The 16,255-nt window shown below is 41.4% G+C and overlaps 3 protein-coding genes across 4 annotated transcripts in view; all 3 read right to left on the bottom strand.

Annotated features, from left to right (window-relative positions):
• Positions 1–4,939, bottom strand: part of LOC122932974 (complement C1q and tumor necrosis factor-related protein 9A-like) — a 56,304-nt gene extending 51,365 nt beyond the window's left edge. Inside the window, exon 1 of the mRNA XM_044287675.1 lies at positions 4,817–4,939. The gene's annotated coding sequence lies outside the window, so the exon portion shown is untranslated. The remainder of the gene's footprint in view (positions 1–4,816) is intronic.
• Positions 1,939–5,044, bottom strand: LOC122932973 (complement C1q and tumor necrosis factor-related protein 9A-like). Its single transcript, XM_044287673.1, has 3 exons — positions 4,911–5,044; positions 2,962–3,157; positions 1,939–2,777 (listed from the first exon to the last, which is right to left on the bottom strand). Exons 1-3 carry the CDS (start codon positions 4,917–4,919, stop codon positions 2,269–2,271), a joined length of 714 nt encoding a protein of 237 aa, XP_044143608.1. The 5' UTR covers positions 4,920–5,044; the 3' UTR covers positions 1,939–2,268.
• LOC122932972 (complement C1q and tumor necrosis factor-related protein 9A-like) lies at positions 1,939–15,568 on the bottom strand. Of its 2 annotated transcripts, XR_006388361.1 has the most exons (4): positions 15,413–15,568; positions 13,451–13,646; positions 12,653–13,262; positions 1,939–2,167 (listed from the first exon to the last, which is right to left on the bottom strand). XR_006388361.1 is itself a non-coding variant. In XM_044287672.1 (3 exons), the coding sequence occupies exons 1-3, from the start codon at positions 15,419–15,421 to the stop codon at positions 12,754–12,756; spliced, it is 714 nt and encodes a 237-aa protein (XP_044143607.1). In that variant the 5' UTR covers positions 15,422–15,568; the 3' UTR covers positions 12,450–12,753. The 2 variants fall into 2 exon arrangements, 1 of the variants encoding a protein (XP_044143607.1); XM_044287672.1 differs by lacking the exon at positions 1,939–2,167 and having other exon boundaries at positions 12,450–13,262.
• Positions 15,569–16,255: the final 687 nt, after the last annotated feature.

The raw sequence follows: 16,255 nt of genomic DNA, 5'->3' as shown, positions 1-16,255 counted from the left end.
GGTCTGGTCGCTGGTGGTAAAATACTTTTTTTCCATCAATGTAGCTAAATGAGGGCTTATTTTTGGCAGAACCAGTTGTATTTTTCAATTACGCTATTATGGGTTGCATATAAGTTATTAATCAACTTTTCTTAATTCTTTCCTGGAAGGAAAAGCGAAAATCAACAATAGCGCCATAGTATTTTTGTGCTATAAGTATTTATAAATTTGTTACTTACATTTTTTTTCTGAGTATGAATACGGTATGAATAATGCAATATCAAATATGTATACTTTTTTCAAAGTTTTACTACTTTTACATACCTCCTAATGTTTGAAAACATACAACTTTTTGATCACTGTTATTCAATTTTTTGGCGGGATGAGGTAACCAAAAAATGGAGAATCACATGTTATGTTCTATTTTTTTTGTCTGTTATGGTGTACACTGCACAGGAAAAATATTTTTATATTTTAATAGCTGAGAGATTTTTAGATGCGGTGATACCTGTTACGTCTGTTTTTTTTTATTTTATTGCTAACTTGGAAAAGCAGGGTGATTTAAACTTAAAATATTTTGTTATTCTTATTTTAAACTTTTTTTAAACTTTAACAATAAATTTTACCCCCTTTAGGGAGCTAGAACCTGGGATCTTTTGATCCCTTCTCACATTCACCCTATTGGAGGTGAGTTTGTCCAGTGCGGAAATCACGCTGTCAGTATGATTTTGTAGCACTAAGGTCATGCAAAGACACACAGCATTATAAATCCTTATAATGCTTTGTGCTCCAGAAAATGACGCTGACACACGGAGCGTGATTTCTGCGCTAGATGCGCTCATTAAAGGGTTAGATCATGGGGTTCGTCAGTTCGGCTGGATGCCGGCTGTGACATATGGGTATGCCATGTTGGCTGAAGGGGTTAATGCCCTCACACCGTAGTTATGTCCCCTTAGTGCCCCCACACAGTAATCATGCCCCCTTAGTCCAGTAGTTATGCCCTCTTCATAGTAGTCATGCCCCTTTAGGGCCCCCAGATGGTAATATGATCTCTAAGCGCTCCCATTACAATACAAATACCCCCACACAGTAGTTATGCCCCATTAGTGCCCCCATAGAGTAGTTATGCAGCCAGGTAAACAAAGCCTGGCAGGGAAAACCAGTGTTGCTGGATCTATTCAGCAAGTTATGTTTCTTTTAATATTTTATGGCATTAGCTGCCATTACTCCATTTTAACTTGAACCCAAACAACACTTTATAGGGTTTTATCCCATAAAGATGATCCCTGTCCATTTAGTCTACTAGGGCATATGGATTTCATTAGGCTCGGACTGGCCCACAGGGGTACAGGGGAATCCCCCGGTGGGCCCTTGAGCAAGGTGGGCCCCTAGTCTCCCACCCCCTACACAAGTGGCACATAACACAGTAGACTGTCTGCACTACATACATATATTCAATGTTCAGCATCTCAACCAGTCTAGGTTCATATAAAAACGTGTTAAATTATTTTTTATATTTGAATGTATCCGTATGGTGAGCCCCCAAAATAAATTTTACTGGTGGGCCCTAGGTACCCCAGTCCGACACTGGATGTCATAGGGGGTTTACATGGTTGTTTTTTTTTATACTACATGTATGACCAGTTTAAGCTTCCCCCATAACAGCTAACAGCTGATCACCAGGGGTCAGACTCATGCCCGAGATGTCTTCACAGAACCCCCTATTTAATTATTATTATTGTGTTTTACTGTTATCTTTCTGCTGCAATCTCACTGGTAATTTTCTACATGGAAGCCTACAGCACTTGTCCTTCATGTCCCAGTTGGATCTCTAAAATCTCGCTTTGGATCTTTATAATTAGTCAGGTTTCCTCTTCAAACGAATAACTATTGCATTATACCTGTAGAATTCTTAGTTAATATGGGATACAAAGGATTACATTGATGAAACTACTACAGTTCTGTGGCAGAAATGCTGTTTTATTGTCAAGCAATCATTGTATACAGCGCAAGAACAATTTTATAGCTTTGATGTGCTATTTTATAGGTTTGGTATGCTTTTTGTTCCGTGCACTGCCGAACCCCATTGACCCCAACCGACCGCATAAGTGCATGCACGGCTTTATATCCGGCCAAAGAAGCTACCAGAACGCAGATGTGAATCAGCCCTTACAAATTAGGACTGCATGTTATTTTGTATGCTTATGATTGTAGCAGTTGAATTTAATGTGTTTGATGCCATTAGTAAATTAAATTTTTATTGTAAAGGAACTTTGATCTGGTCTGCTTTCATGAAATCAGAAAACCTGAGAATGTAGTGTCATCATCGCTATCAGCATGAAGACCATTGTTTGTTCCTACAACCTGCAGCCAAACCTCCGCTTTCTGTTTCAGCGCTAGAATTGAGGCTCCAGAGGCTTGGTTAGTTTGGGACCCATACACATGATACATGTACTGCACAATCTTACCATTATGTTGTAGGGTAATATGTACATTTTTACTATAGACAGTAATTTGGTATGTGAGAAAATAAAGACCGTCTACTGGAGCGATGAACTTTCCACTTCCTGTGTTATAAATACTTTGCTCATTGTAAAAAACTTTTCCAAATTTAATTGGACCATCGGTAGACGGAAAAGAAGATGTCAGTCCCACATGAAATGCATAGGTTTTACTTGTCCCTGGCGCTCCTGGGAAGCCTGGTTGACCTGGAGGACCAGAAATTCCTTTAGCGCCGGGAAATCCTGGAGGACCTAGTTTACCAGGAGGACCTTGTGGACCTTTTTCACCAGGTGTTCCTAGAAAAAAAACAAAAAAAAACAATGGCAAACACAGTGGGAAAATTATTATTGAATTTCAAGGAAACTCTGTTACAGGTTGTTCCGTTTTGATAGATATTGCCATAAGTTCTGCTTCTCAAATTTCCATAGCTTTATTAGAAGCTACTGTTCAAATGTTCTGTGACTTTTCAGAGAAACATACCTGGGTCACCATTTATTCCTGGTTCCCCATCTTTACCATCTCTTCCAGGAGGTCCATGCTGACCATTCAGGCCTGGTGTTCCTGGGATACCTGGGATTCCTGTATTACATTCATTATGTTTGGTGGCCACTTCACAATTCCCTAAAAAACAGTGTATGACCAGAAGAATGGCAACCAGGAAAGTAACCCGTCTCATCTGAAAAAAGAGAATATTAAAAATGTTAGCACTGAGTAGGACCAAAGGGTTTGTTGCCCGCTATACAGAAAATGTACCTGCAACCTCTCCTGACAGGTCTGTTTTAGGAACAACTTGTTTCCCCGATGTAATAACAATTCTGTAGCATCTATTCTTTTGACTTTGTTTTGTGCCATTCCTCTATTACTCCTCCTAGAAGTTATGACAGAATTACTAGCAGTCTGCAATGAAGGTCCAGCTAGGTGTTACCAGTTGGGGTTTGGGGTGTCCCTGCACAGTCTGACACTGGTTGCACTGATTGTATAGTCTCAGACTGTGCAGGGACACCACCCTCTTCCCCAACTGGTTACAACCATCTGGATCATCACTGCAAATGGCTAGCAATTAATTCATAACTCCTAGCAGCGGTTTTCTTTAGGACGAGAATCGGCATATATGCAGGGTTGCGACTGGATCTCCACAGGTCCCCATTATAGTTAATAGGGCCAGACAGCAACGTTTAAGTTCCCTGCAGGAACAGCCTGCCGGATCCTAAACGCTATTGTGAAACTAGTAACAAATTATGCAACACACAATATTTGCACTAAAATTTGTGACTTTTCACTCCTTATACCACTTTTGACAAGTGATGAAAAAAGTATTCAGGGGTAACTGGGAGGGAGCTGGGCCAGCAGATTTTTGACAGATTTATCATTTTTAACCTCTTCCCTCACAGTGCCGTGAATGCACAGCACTGCAATTAGGTCGTCTGAGTACTGCAAAATAAATGTCCAGCACTAGGATAGCACTGGCTAAGGAACTCTGCCCGCGTCATAACTTGCCAGGGCATTATACAGCTGGCACTCCACTTTCACTACTGGGAACGGAGATAACCCCTTAGATGCCATGGTCGGGATTGAAAGTGGCATCTAATAGGTTAGAGAGAGGGAGGGGCCGCAAAAGATGCACATACATATGTCCGGTCCATGGCCCAGCAAAAAAGAATAGAATATGTCCTATTCTTGTCTGTTTTGCTTTTGTAATATAGCACGGGACCTTTGAAAGAGCAAAATGCAGGATGCCCACAGCCATTTTCCGTTTTTGCAGATCCGCAGTTTGTGGTCCACAAAACTGACACGGTCGTGTGAATGGGGCCTGACATAACACGCTCAAATACAAATTCTAGTGTATTATATGAGTGATCATAAGATTGGAAGTTGAAGTCCCCTAGTGGGACAAGAAAAAAACAAACATGTTTATTTATGTAAAAGTGTAAAGAAATGGAAAAGCTACACATAATTGGTACCATCACCTCCATAATGACACATACAAAAAAATTATCACTTTTTTATCCCATACATAAATAGTGTAAAAAAAAAAAATATGAATGTCAGTATTGCTGGTTTTTCTTATTCATTCCACCTTCTAAAAATGCAATAAAAGTGAGCAAAAACAGCACCAATAAAAACAATCACTCGTCCCACAAAAAAAAGGTGGAGACACATAAGAAAAAAATTCAAGAAAATGAGTTTTGATTGTATAATGTAGTAAAACATATATCTATATATATAAAACACAGAAAGTGGTGCAAAGTGTAGCACAAATTTAAAACTCGCCTGCTCATAGCAGGCATATATTTCTTTTTGGTTTTACATATAGCTGTGTATGAAGATGTAATACCTTAAAGTGAATGGCTTATCCTGATGATAGGCTGTCAATATTAAAACCTTAGCAACCCTTTTAAAGCGAGAGTTTGAAATATAAGGTTACTTACGGCTATCATTAAGTGTAGAAAATTCTGATGTTCTCAGTGCAAGAGCAGGAAAATGAAGTAGTCTGATCTCATTTTATCTGGTTTGTCGGATCTAGTCTACTATTGACAGGTTTGTACCTTGAAACCCTGTAAATAAATATCCTAGTGTGTCCCACATAACTCTTTATGTGAAATAAATACAATTGAACTTTCAGATAGAAATTAACAGGACGTGCAGTTTTCGGTTAGTGGGGCTGTTGAGATGTTCCACGTGCAAACTGCCCCCGCCTTTCTCTTACCATGACGTCATCTTTATTTCCTCTTAATCGGACTATTGAGGTTCAATGGTCCATGTTATGTTTGTTGTCTTGTGTACCAATGTGCATTATAACCACTGTTTATTTGTAGATACTCTGTCTTCAACAGTGGATATAATGCATGTTATATTCCAGGCAGGCACCTGGGGTTCACTGGTTCTGGTCCCAGGTGTTGAGGCTGGAGCATGGCGTCACGGGGGCTTCATTTGGGACATTGCTGAATAGCTATGGGGGCAGACTTGCACACCAAATGGCAAGTTACGTACGTGAAGCAGTAGAACGTACAGTGTGTCGGACGTGGATTTGAATAACCGTACAAGATTGATGGTGTGTGATTGGAGTTTCATCCTGTCAGTGATCCACAGATACTGTGCGGAGGTAAATCGGTCATCTTGCCGAGCACCAGCTGCAGCCTTGGGAATGGTGTGTCTAGAAAAGTCCTTTACCAGAGTGAGGTGTCTTTGGAAGCACTGTAATCAGTTCCAGACCACTTCATGGAGAGAGCCCCTGTATTGTCAGCTCAGACAGTAGGAAAATACTTCTCCTGTGACCAGAGACTGGGGCAGTACCAACCTAAGTTGCTCCATCAAGTGCTATCAATATGAGTTGCTCTTGGAGCCTGCTAGACTGCAATGAATACACTATGTGTAACCGCCAAGCTTAATAGACTGTAACCATCAAGGCTTTTACCACCAAGAAATGTGGCCCCTTTTGGAGTAAAGTTTGTACAACTTGATTGCCATGTGTCTGCTTCTTCAATGCACTGTCCTCAAGCCACGTCCTGTAATTGGATCAAGGGCCACACATAGAATTGACCTTCTTACATACCAACTGCGACTAACTTCCAAAAAGTACTGGAGTAACTAGTGAGTGTTTAATGCTTTAGTTTACCAAAAGCAGCGATTATGGGTGGATGGGAAGTTCTCCTTATGAGAAAAAATGGAAAGGTGCTTGCAAGTGTGCTTGCTTGTTTCCATAAATCCCAAAGAAGTGAATGGAGGGAGCCACCTGTCTATTAAAGGGGTTCTCCAGGAATCAACAAAATGAAAAAACTTAAATATTACTTTGTTATAAATATATTCTCAAATAACTTTCATTATTTAAAATTGCTTGTTTTGTCTGGGGAGCAATCATCATGGGAAACAAAATGGCCTCTGTCCTATTAGTTCACACAAAATCTGTCCTGATCACACATGAGGACAAGTTACTTTACAACACTGAGGTAAAGAGCTGCCTCATCCTCCTTCTCCTCTCTACTTGTCAGGGATTACGATCCTGAATACAGATGATAAGAACTTTAGCTGAATCTCTGCGGAATTTAGTTCAGAGGAGACATGAAGTACAGAGAGGACGGACAGGACAGGCTGTGGTAATGGAGACTGTAAACAAGGGCTACTTCTCATTATCCACACCTCGCCCTCCTCTCATGTCGCCTCATCATCTCCATTCCCACAGAGATTCACCTGTATTCAGGATCATGATTCCTGACAAGCAGAGCAGAGAGGAGGATGAGGCAGTGCTATGGCTCATTATGGTGAAGTAACTTGTCCTCCTGTGTGGTTGGGACAGGTTCTGTGTGTACTGATAGGACGGCCGCCATTTTATTTCTTCTAATGATTGCTCCCTAGACAAAACAAGCCATTCTAAGTAATGAAAGGTATTTGTGAATATATTTATTGCAAAATAATATTTAAGTATTTTCATTTTTTTATTCCTGGAGAACCCCTTTAATTTCCTGCTTGAATGCTGCTGCCAGTGGTTACCTCACCAGGTTGGATGAAGTACTCTGTTCTCAACATAGGTCAGAGATGAGCGAACCTAATGAGATCTGCTTTGGTTCTGATTCTGATTTTTAGAAAAGTTTGGCTCGGACCCAAATTGATTTAAGAGGATGTTGAAGCTTTTTATTTCGCCCCATATACAGCTGCTTCTATTTCTATATGTGACTATATTCAATGCAGGCCGTAGTTTGAATAAAGAGTCTTGCAGGAGAAAACCAGTAACAGGGCACTGTTCATATATGGTGTGCACCTTCCAGCTCTGTCTCTCAGCAGCAGCTCCCAGTAGCCATGTGGCTTGGCACACAGAGCTCCCCAACACTACGAGACTTAAATCAGCTCTGTTTTCGACCCACAGTGCTCAACGCTTAAAAAAACAATGGTCTGCACTCCATTGCCAGCCTCTCTTCTCTGCCATAAGACCCCGCTGAAGAAGGTCGCAAAGACCGAAACGTCTGGGAATTATTTGTCTGATATGGCTTAATGATGTATAAATGAATTGCACTGGATGTACACAAATGATATTCTGCAAACTAAGAATTAAATGTGAAAATGTATTTTTCACAAAGCTCTTGGAGTGCCGTGGATTAACTCTATATTGCCTAAACCACTCTCACAGGCACCCACACCGGATCCTAGGTGTGCAGAGTACATATTTATCTAATAGTACACCTGGTTACTGATTGTAATATATTGTGTGGCGCCTGAAGTTACAGAGACTAGCCTAGGCCTCGCATTAGTTATCTAGTTAGGGTTATATTGTTTTGCTAGGCTGTACTGTACTGGACTGCAGCGCAGGCTCTGCTGCGTTTGCCACCGGCTAGGGGTGTCCTCTGCAGCGGCACAGCACGACTTGCAGGCTCTGCTATGTCTGCCATCGGCTAGGCCTGTCTAGTAGGCAGGGACATTGACTGTGGGTCCGGGATATAGCGTTTCTATGCATGTTTGTATTGCTTTGGTGATGCTTATGTTATTACTTGTTGTCTAAGTAAAGTTTTCTGCTCTTGCATATTGAGCTGGTATCAGTGTCGCTTTCCTTGTCTGTGACTTCGCTGTATTCTGGCTTTCTCTGCAATTCATCCATCCATTATTTTCTTACAGGACAGAGTGCTTCTGAAGTTTTTACCATACTTCAGACCTAAGGTGCCTACCTTTCAGAACATCAACCAGGTAATCTCTTTACCAGTTTTTTTTACAACCTCCTCCTCTGATACTCCAGCTAGAGATCCGCTGGATATTTCTAGATGCCTCCAGATCTATGTGCATAGATCCAGAGAGTTCAGGATAGATGAGAATCTCCTTATCCTGTTCGCCGGTAAGTCTAAAGGCCGTAAAGCGTCTAAAGCCACCATTAGTCGCTGGATCAAGGAGGCCATTAGGGAAGCCTTTGTCTCCCAAACCTTAGATCCTCCCATTTGTGAGAGCCCATTCTACTAGGGCGGTCTCCACCTCGGTTGCGGAAAGAAGCCTTCTCCCCTTAGAGTTGATCTGTAAGGCGGCCTCCTGCAGCTCTGGGTCAACCTTCATCTCCCATTATAGGATAGATGCTAGGATGGCAGAGTTTTCGGCTTTTGGGCAGACAGTTCTTAGTTCTGCCAGGCATAAGGACCCTCCCTAGGGGTTTTATCTTGCTATCTCCCCATCTGTGCTGCTGGTAGGACGTAAGGGAATCGTTAATTTCTAACGATAATTTATTTTCCCTTAGTCCTAACAGCAGCACACAAATATCCTTCCCTAAAATACATCATACTTGTTAAAAACACGGTGGGCTGGGGGGTGATCTCCTCCCTTTCAGGGAGCTGAAGATCGCTTATTGGTTCTTGGGCTCATTAAAATTCCGCCGGTCCTACCAGTCCACTGGGGCAGTTAACCCCATCTGTGCTGCTGTTAGGACTAAGGGAAAACAAATTATCGTTAGAAATTAACGAATCTAAAATGGCTGCCATATTTATAGGGCTGTGACATCACAGGGCTGGCTGGCTGCTGATTGGCTGCATGCATGCATGTTAATCTGGGTGATCCCGCCTTCCTAGAATTCCTTGCCCCATGTCCTCAGTCCTCACACGTGTAGCCGCCATTTTAGGAAAAATGATTTTCGTTACCACAAAGCTCAATAAAATTCGCATTAGTTGCGAATCAAATGTATCCTAAAAAAAAAATTCCACTTCGTCAGCTTCGATTCACTCATCTCTAATTGTAGCTGTTGAATTTGATGTGTTTGACGCCATTAGTAGGTTGAATTTTTATTGTAAAGGAAGTTTGATCTGGTCTGATTTTATGTAATTAGAAAGCCAGAGAATGTAGAGTCAACATCGCTATAAGCATAAGGGCTCATTTACACGACCGTATGGCGTTGGGTGGCCATGTTGTGGACTGAAAACAGCGGATCTGCAATACACAGGCACCAGCCATCTGAACTCCGTGCTGCGGACCCATTGACTTAAATGGGTCTACGAACTGCAAGATACGGCAAAAGATAGGATATGTGCTATGTTTTGTGGAGCGGAGGCACAAATTGGAAGCCCACAGAAAAACTCGGAAGCACTTCCATGGGCTTTCGGGTCCGTTCCTCCGCAACACAAAAGATAGGACATTTCCTATCTTTTGCCGTATTTTCCGGATAGCGGACCCATTCATGTCAGTGGGTCCGCACCACAATATGGGATTCTCATGGCCGGTGCATTGCAGAATTGCAACCATATGGTCATGTGAATGAGCGCTAAAGACCATTGTTTCTACCTAAAACCTGCAGCCAAAACCTCCTCATTCTGCTTCAGCGCTAGAATTGAGGCTCTAGAGGCTTGGTTAATATTGGACCCATTGTACACATGATACTTGTACCTCACAATCTTACCATTATTTGTAGGGTAATTTTTATATTTTTATTATAGACTGTAATTTGGTACGTAAAAAATAAGCATTGTGTAACGGAGTGAAGAACTTTCCTGGTTTTGTGTTATAAATACATTGCAGACTGTAAAATACATTTATTTTCAATCATGGTAGTAGAGATAGGCGAACCAGTCGAGATTCGTTTTGGGTCTGGTCGCTGGTAGTAAAATACTTTTTTTTCCATCAATGTAGCTAAATGAGGGCTTATTTTTGGCAGAACCAGTTGTATTTTTCAATTACGCTATTATGGGTTGCATATAAGTTATTAATCAACTTTTCTTAATTCTTTCCTGGAAGGAAAAGCGAAAATCAACAATAGCGCCATAGTATTTTTGTGCTATAAGTATTTATAAATTTGTTACTTACATTTTTTTTCTGAGTATGAATACGGTATGAATAATGCAATATCAAATATGTATACTTTTTTCAAAGTTTTACTACTTTTACATACCTCCTAATGTTTGAAAACATACAACTTTTTGATCACTGTTATTCAATTTTTTGGAGCGATGAGGTAACCAAAAAATGGAGAATCACATGTTATGTTCTATTTTTTTTTGTCTGTTATGGTGTACACTGCACAGGAAAAATATTTTTATATTTTAATAGTTGAGAGATTTTTAGATGCGGTGATACCTGTTACGTCTGTGTTTTTTATTTTTTTATTGCTAACTTGGAAAAGCAGGGTGATTTAAACTTTAAATATTTTGTTATTTTTATTTTAAACTTTTTTTTTTACTTTTTTAACAATAAATTTTGCCCCTTTAGGGAGCTAGAACCTGGGATCTTTTGATCCCTTCTCACATTCACCCTATTGGAGGTGAGTTTGTCCAGTGCGGAAATCTCGCTGTCAGTATGATTTTGTAGCACTAAGGTCATGCAAAGACACTCAGCATTATAAATCCTTATAATGCTGTGTGCTCCAGAAAATGACGCTGACACACGGAGCGTGATTTCTGCGCTAGATGCGCTCATTGAAGGGTTAAATCATGGGGTCCGCTGTTCTTCGTCATTGCGGCTGGGTGCTGGCTGTGACATATGGGTATGTCATGTTGGCTGAAGGGGTTAATGCCCTCACACCGTAGTTATGTCCCCTTAGTGCCCCCACACAGTAATCATGCCCCCTTAGTGCAGTAGTTATGCCCCCTTCATAGTAGTCATGCCCCTTTAGGGCCCCCAGATGGTAATATGATCTCTAAGTGCTCCCTTCACAATACAATTTTCCCCACACGGTAGTTATGCCCCCTTAGTGCCCCCATAGAGTAGTTATGCAGCCAGGTAAACAAAGCCTGGCAGGGAAAACCAGTGTTGCTGGATCTATTCGGTAAGTTATGTTTCTTTTAATATTTTATTGCATTAGCTGCCATTACTCCATTTTAAAGAGGACCTTTCACTGATTATGACACTGTGAACTAAGTATACAGACATGTAGAGCGGCGCCCGGGGATCTCACTGCACTTACTATTATCCCCGGGTGCCGCTCCATTCTCCCGCTATGCCCTCCGGTATCTCCGGTCACAAAGTTATAGTAGGCGGAGTCTGCCCTTGTTCTTCTGTAGCGCTGGCCAATCGCATTGCAGAGCTCACAGCCTGGGGGAAAATAACCTCCCAGGCTGTGAGCTCTGCGCTGCGATTGGCCAGCGCTAGAGCAGAACAAGGGCAGACTCCGCCTACCATAACTTAGTGACTGAAATCTCCGCCTACTATAACTTAGTAGCCGGAGATACCGGAGGGCATAGCGGGAGAACGGAGCGGCGCCCAGGGATAATAGTAAGTGCAGTGAGATCCCCGGGCGCCGCTCTACATGTCTGTATTCTTAGTTCACATTGTAATAATCAGTGAAAGGTCCTCTTTAACTTGAACCCAAACAACACTTTATAGGGTTTTATCCCATAAAGATGATCCCTGTCCATTTAGTCTACTAGGGCATATGGATTTCATTAGGCTCGGACTGGCCCACAGGGGTACAGGAGAATCCCCCGGTGGGCCCTTGAGCAAGGTGGGCCCCTAGTCTCCCACTCCCTACACAAGTGGCACATAACACAGTAGACTGTCTGCACTACATACATATATTAAATGTACAGCACCTCAACCAGTCTGTGTTCATATAAAAACGTGGTAAATTATTTATTATATTTGAAAGTATCCATATGGTGGGCCCCCAAAATACATTTTACTGGTGGGCCCTAGGTACCCCAGTCCGACACTGGATGTTTACATGGTTGTTTTTTTTATACTACATGTATGACCAGTTTAAGCTTCCCCCATAACAGCTAACAGCTGATCACCAGGGGTCAGACTCATGCCCGAGATGTCTTCAGAGAACCCCCTATTTAATTATTATTATTATTATTGTGTTTTACTGTTATCTTTCTGCTGCAATCTCACAGGTAATTTTCTACATGGAAGCCTACAGCACTTGTCCTTCATGTCCCAGTGGGATCTCTAAAATCTCGCTTTGGATCTTTATAATTAGTCAGGTTTCCTCTTCAAACGAATAACTATTGCATTATACCTGTAGAATTCTTAGTTAATATGGGATACAAAGGATTACATTGATGAAACTACTACAGTTCTGTGGCAGAAATGCTGTTTTATTGTCAAGCAATCATTGTATACAGCGCAAGAACAATTTTATAGCTTTGATGAGCTATTTTATAGGTTTGGTATGCTTTTTGTTCCGTGCACTGCCGAACCCCATTGACCCCAACCGACCGCATAAGTGCATGCACAGCTTTACATCCGGCCAAAGAAGCTACCAGAATTAGAACTGTATGTTATTTTGTATGCTTATGATTGTAGCAGTTGAATTTAATGTGTTTGATGCCATTAGTAAATTAAATTTTTATTGTAAAGGAACTTTGATCTGGTCTGGTTTCATGAAATCAGAAAACCTGAGAATGTAGTGTCATCATCGCTATCAGCATAAAGACCATTGTTTGTTCCTACAACCTGCAGCCAAACCTCCGCTTTCTGTTTCAGCGCTAGAATTGAGGCTCCAGAGGCTTGGTTAGTTTGGGACCCATACACATGATACATGTACTGCACAATCTTACCATTATGTTGTAGGGTAATATGTACATTTTTATTATAGACAGTAATTTGGTATGTGAGAAAATAAAGACCGTCTACTGGAGCAATGAACTTTCCACTTCCTGTGTTATAAATACTTTGCTCATTGTAAAAAACTTTTCCAAATTTAATTGGACCATCGGTAGACGGATAAGAGGATGTCAGTCCCACATGAAATGCATAGGTTTTTCTTGTCCCTGGCGCTCCTTGGAAGCCTGGTTGACCTGGAGGACCAGAAATTCCTTTAGCGCCGGGAAATCCTGGAGGACCTACTTTACCAGGAGGACCCTGTGGACCTTTTTCACCGGGTGTTCCTAGAAAAAACAAAACAATGGCAAACACAGTGGGAAAAAATTGTAAGTTATTCTGGAATTTCAAGGAAACTCTATGTTACAGGTTGTTCCGTTTTGATAGATATTGCCATAAGTTCTGCTTCTCAAATTTCCATAGCTTTATTAGAAGCTACTGTTCAAATGTTCTGTGACTTTTCAGAGAAACATACCTGGGTCACCATTTGTTCCTGGTTCCCCATCTTTACCATCTCTTCCAGGAGGTCCATGCTGACCATTCAGGCCTGGTGTTCCTGGGATACCTGGGACTCCTGTATTACATTCATTATGTTTGGTGGCCACTTCACAATTCCCTAAAAAACAGTGTATGACCAGAAGGATGGCAACCAGGAAAGTAACCTGTCTCATCTGAAAAAAGAGAATATTAAAAATGTTAGGACTGAGTAGGACCAAAGGGTTTGTTGCCCGCTATACAGAAAATGTACCTGCAACCTCTCCTGACAGGTCTGTATTAGGAACAACTTGTTTCCCCGATGTAATAACAATTCTGGAGCATCTATTCTTTTGACTTTGTTTTGTGCCATTCCTCTATTACTCCTCCTAGAAGTTATGACAGAATTACTAGCAGTCTGCAATGAAGGTCCAGCTAGGTGTTACCAGTTGGGGTTTGGGGTGTCCCTGCACAGTCTGACACTGGCTGCACTGATTGGATAGTCTCAGACTGTGCAGGGACACCACCCTCTTCCCCAACTTGTTACAACCATCTGGATCATCACTGCAAACGGCTAGCAATTATTTATTAATAACTCCTAGCAGCGGTTTTCTTTAGGACGAGAATCGGCATATATGCAGGGTTGCGACTGGATCTCCACAGGTCCCAATTATAGTTAATAGGGCCAGACAGCAACGTTTAAGTTCCCTGCAGGAATAGCCTGCCGGATCCTAAATGCTATTGTGAAACTAGTAACAAATTATGCAACACACAATATTTGCACTAAAATTTGTGACCTTTCACTCCTCATACCACTTTTGACAAGTGATGAAAAAAGTATTCAGGGGTAACTGGGAGGGAGCTGGGCCAGCAGATTTTTGACAGATTTATAATTTTTAACCTCTTCCCACACAGTGCCGTGAATGCACAGCACTGCAATTAGGTCGTCTGAGTACTGCAAAATAAATGTCCAGCACTAGGATAGCACCGGCTCAGGAACTCTGCCCGCGTCATAACTTGCCAGGGCCATCTGCATTATACAGCTGGCACTCCACTCTCACTACTGGGAACGGAGATAACCCCTTAGATGCCATGGTCGGGATTGAAAGTGGCATCTAATGGGTTAGAGAGAGGGAGGGGCCGCAAAAGATGCACGTCCATATGTCCGTTCCATGGCCCGGCAAAAAAGAATAGAATATGTCCTATTCTTGTCTGTTTTGCTTTTGTAATATAGCACGGGACCTTTGAAAGAGCAAAATGCAGGATGCCCACAGCCAATTTTCAGTTTTTGCAGATCCCCAGTTTGTGGTCCACAAAACTGACACGGTCGTGTGAATGGGGCCTGACATAACACGCTCAAATACAAATTCTAGTGTATTATATGAGTGATCATAAGATTGAAAGTTGAAGTCCCCTAGTGGGACAAGAAAAAAACAAACATGTTTATTTATGTAAAAGTGTAAAGAAATGGAAAAGCTAAACATAATTGGTACCATCACCTCCATAATGACACATACAATAAAATGATCACTTTTTTATCCCATACATAAATAGCGTAAAAAAAAAAAAAAATTAAGGCCAGTATTGCTGGTTTTTCTCATTCATTCCACCTACTAAAAATGCAATAAAAGTGAGCAAAAACAGCACCAATAAAAACAATGACTCGTCCCACAAAAAAAAAGGTGGAGACACATCAGAAAAAAATTCAAGAAAATGAGTTTTGATTGTATAATGTAGTAAAACATACATCTATATATATAAAACACAGAAAGTGGTGCAAAGTGTAGCACAAATTTAAAACTCACCTGCTCATAGCAGCCGTATATTTCTTTTTGGTTTTACATATAGCTGTGTATGAAGATGTAATACCTTAAAGTGAATGGCTTATCCTGATGATAGGCTGTCAATATTAAAACCTTAGCAACCCTTTTAAAGTGAGCGTTTGAAATATAAGGTTACTTACGGCTATCATTAAGTGTAGAAAATTCTGATGTTCTCAGTGCAAGAGCAGGAAAATGAAGTAGTCTGATCTCATTTTATCTGGTTTGTCGGATCTAGTCTACTATTGACAGGTTTGTACCTTGAAACCCTGTAAATAAATATCCTAGTGTGTCCCACATAACTCTTTATGTGAAATAAATACAATTGAACTTTCAGATAGAAATTAACAGGACGTGCAGTTTTCAGTTAGTGGGGCTGTTGAGATGTTCCACGTGCAAACTGCCCCCGTCTTTCTCTGACCATGACTTCATCTTTATTTCCTCTTAATCGGACTATTGAGGTTCAATGGTCCATGTTATGTTTGTTGTCTTGTGTACCAATGTGCATTATAACCACTGTTTATTTGTAGATACTCTGTCTTCAACAGTGGATATAATGCATGTTATATTCCAGGCAGGCACCTGGGGTTCACTGGTTCTGGTCCCAGGTGTTGAGGCTGGAGCATGGCGTCACAGGGGCTTCATTTGGGACATTGCTGAATAGCTATGGGGGCAGACTTGCACACCAAATGGCAAGTTACGTACGTGAAGCAGTAGAAAGTACAGTGTGTCGGACGTGGATTTGAATAACCGTACAAGATTGATGGTGTGTGATTGGAGTTTCATCCTGTCAGTGATCCACAGATACTGTGCGGAGGTAAATCGGTCATCTTGCCGAGCACCAGCTGCAGCCTTGGGAATGGTGTGTCTAGAAAAGTCCTTTACCAGAGTGAGGTGTCTTTGGAAGCACTGTAATCAGTTCCAGACCACTTTATGGAGAGAGCCCCTGTATTGTCAGCTCAGACAGTAGGAAAATACTTCTCCTG

Source organism: Bufo gargarizans, chromosome 3, assembly GCF_014858855.1.
Source record: "Bufo gargarizans isolate SCDJY-AF-19 chromosome 3, ASM1485885v1, whole genome shotgun sequence".
NCBI classification, from domain to species: Eukaryota; Metazoa; Chordata; class Amphibia; order Anura; family Bufonidae; genus Bufo; species Bufo gargarizans.
Note: the sequence above shows the minus strand (reverse complement) of the source record. Positions and strands in the feature narration are given on the sequence as shown.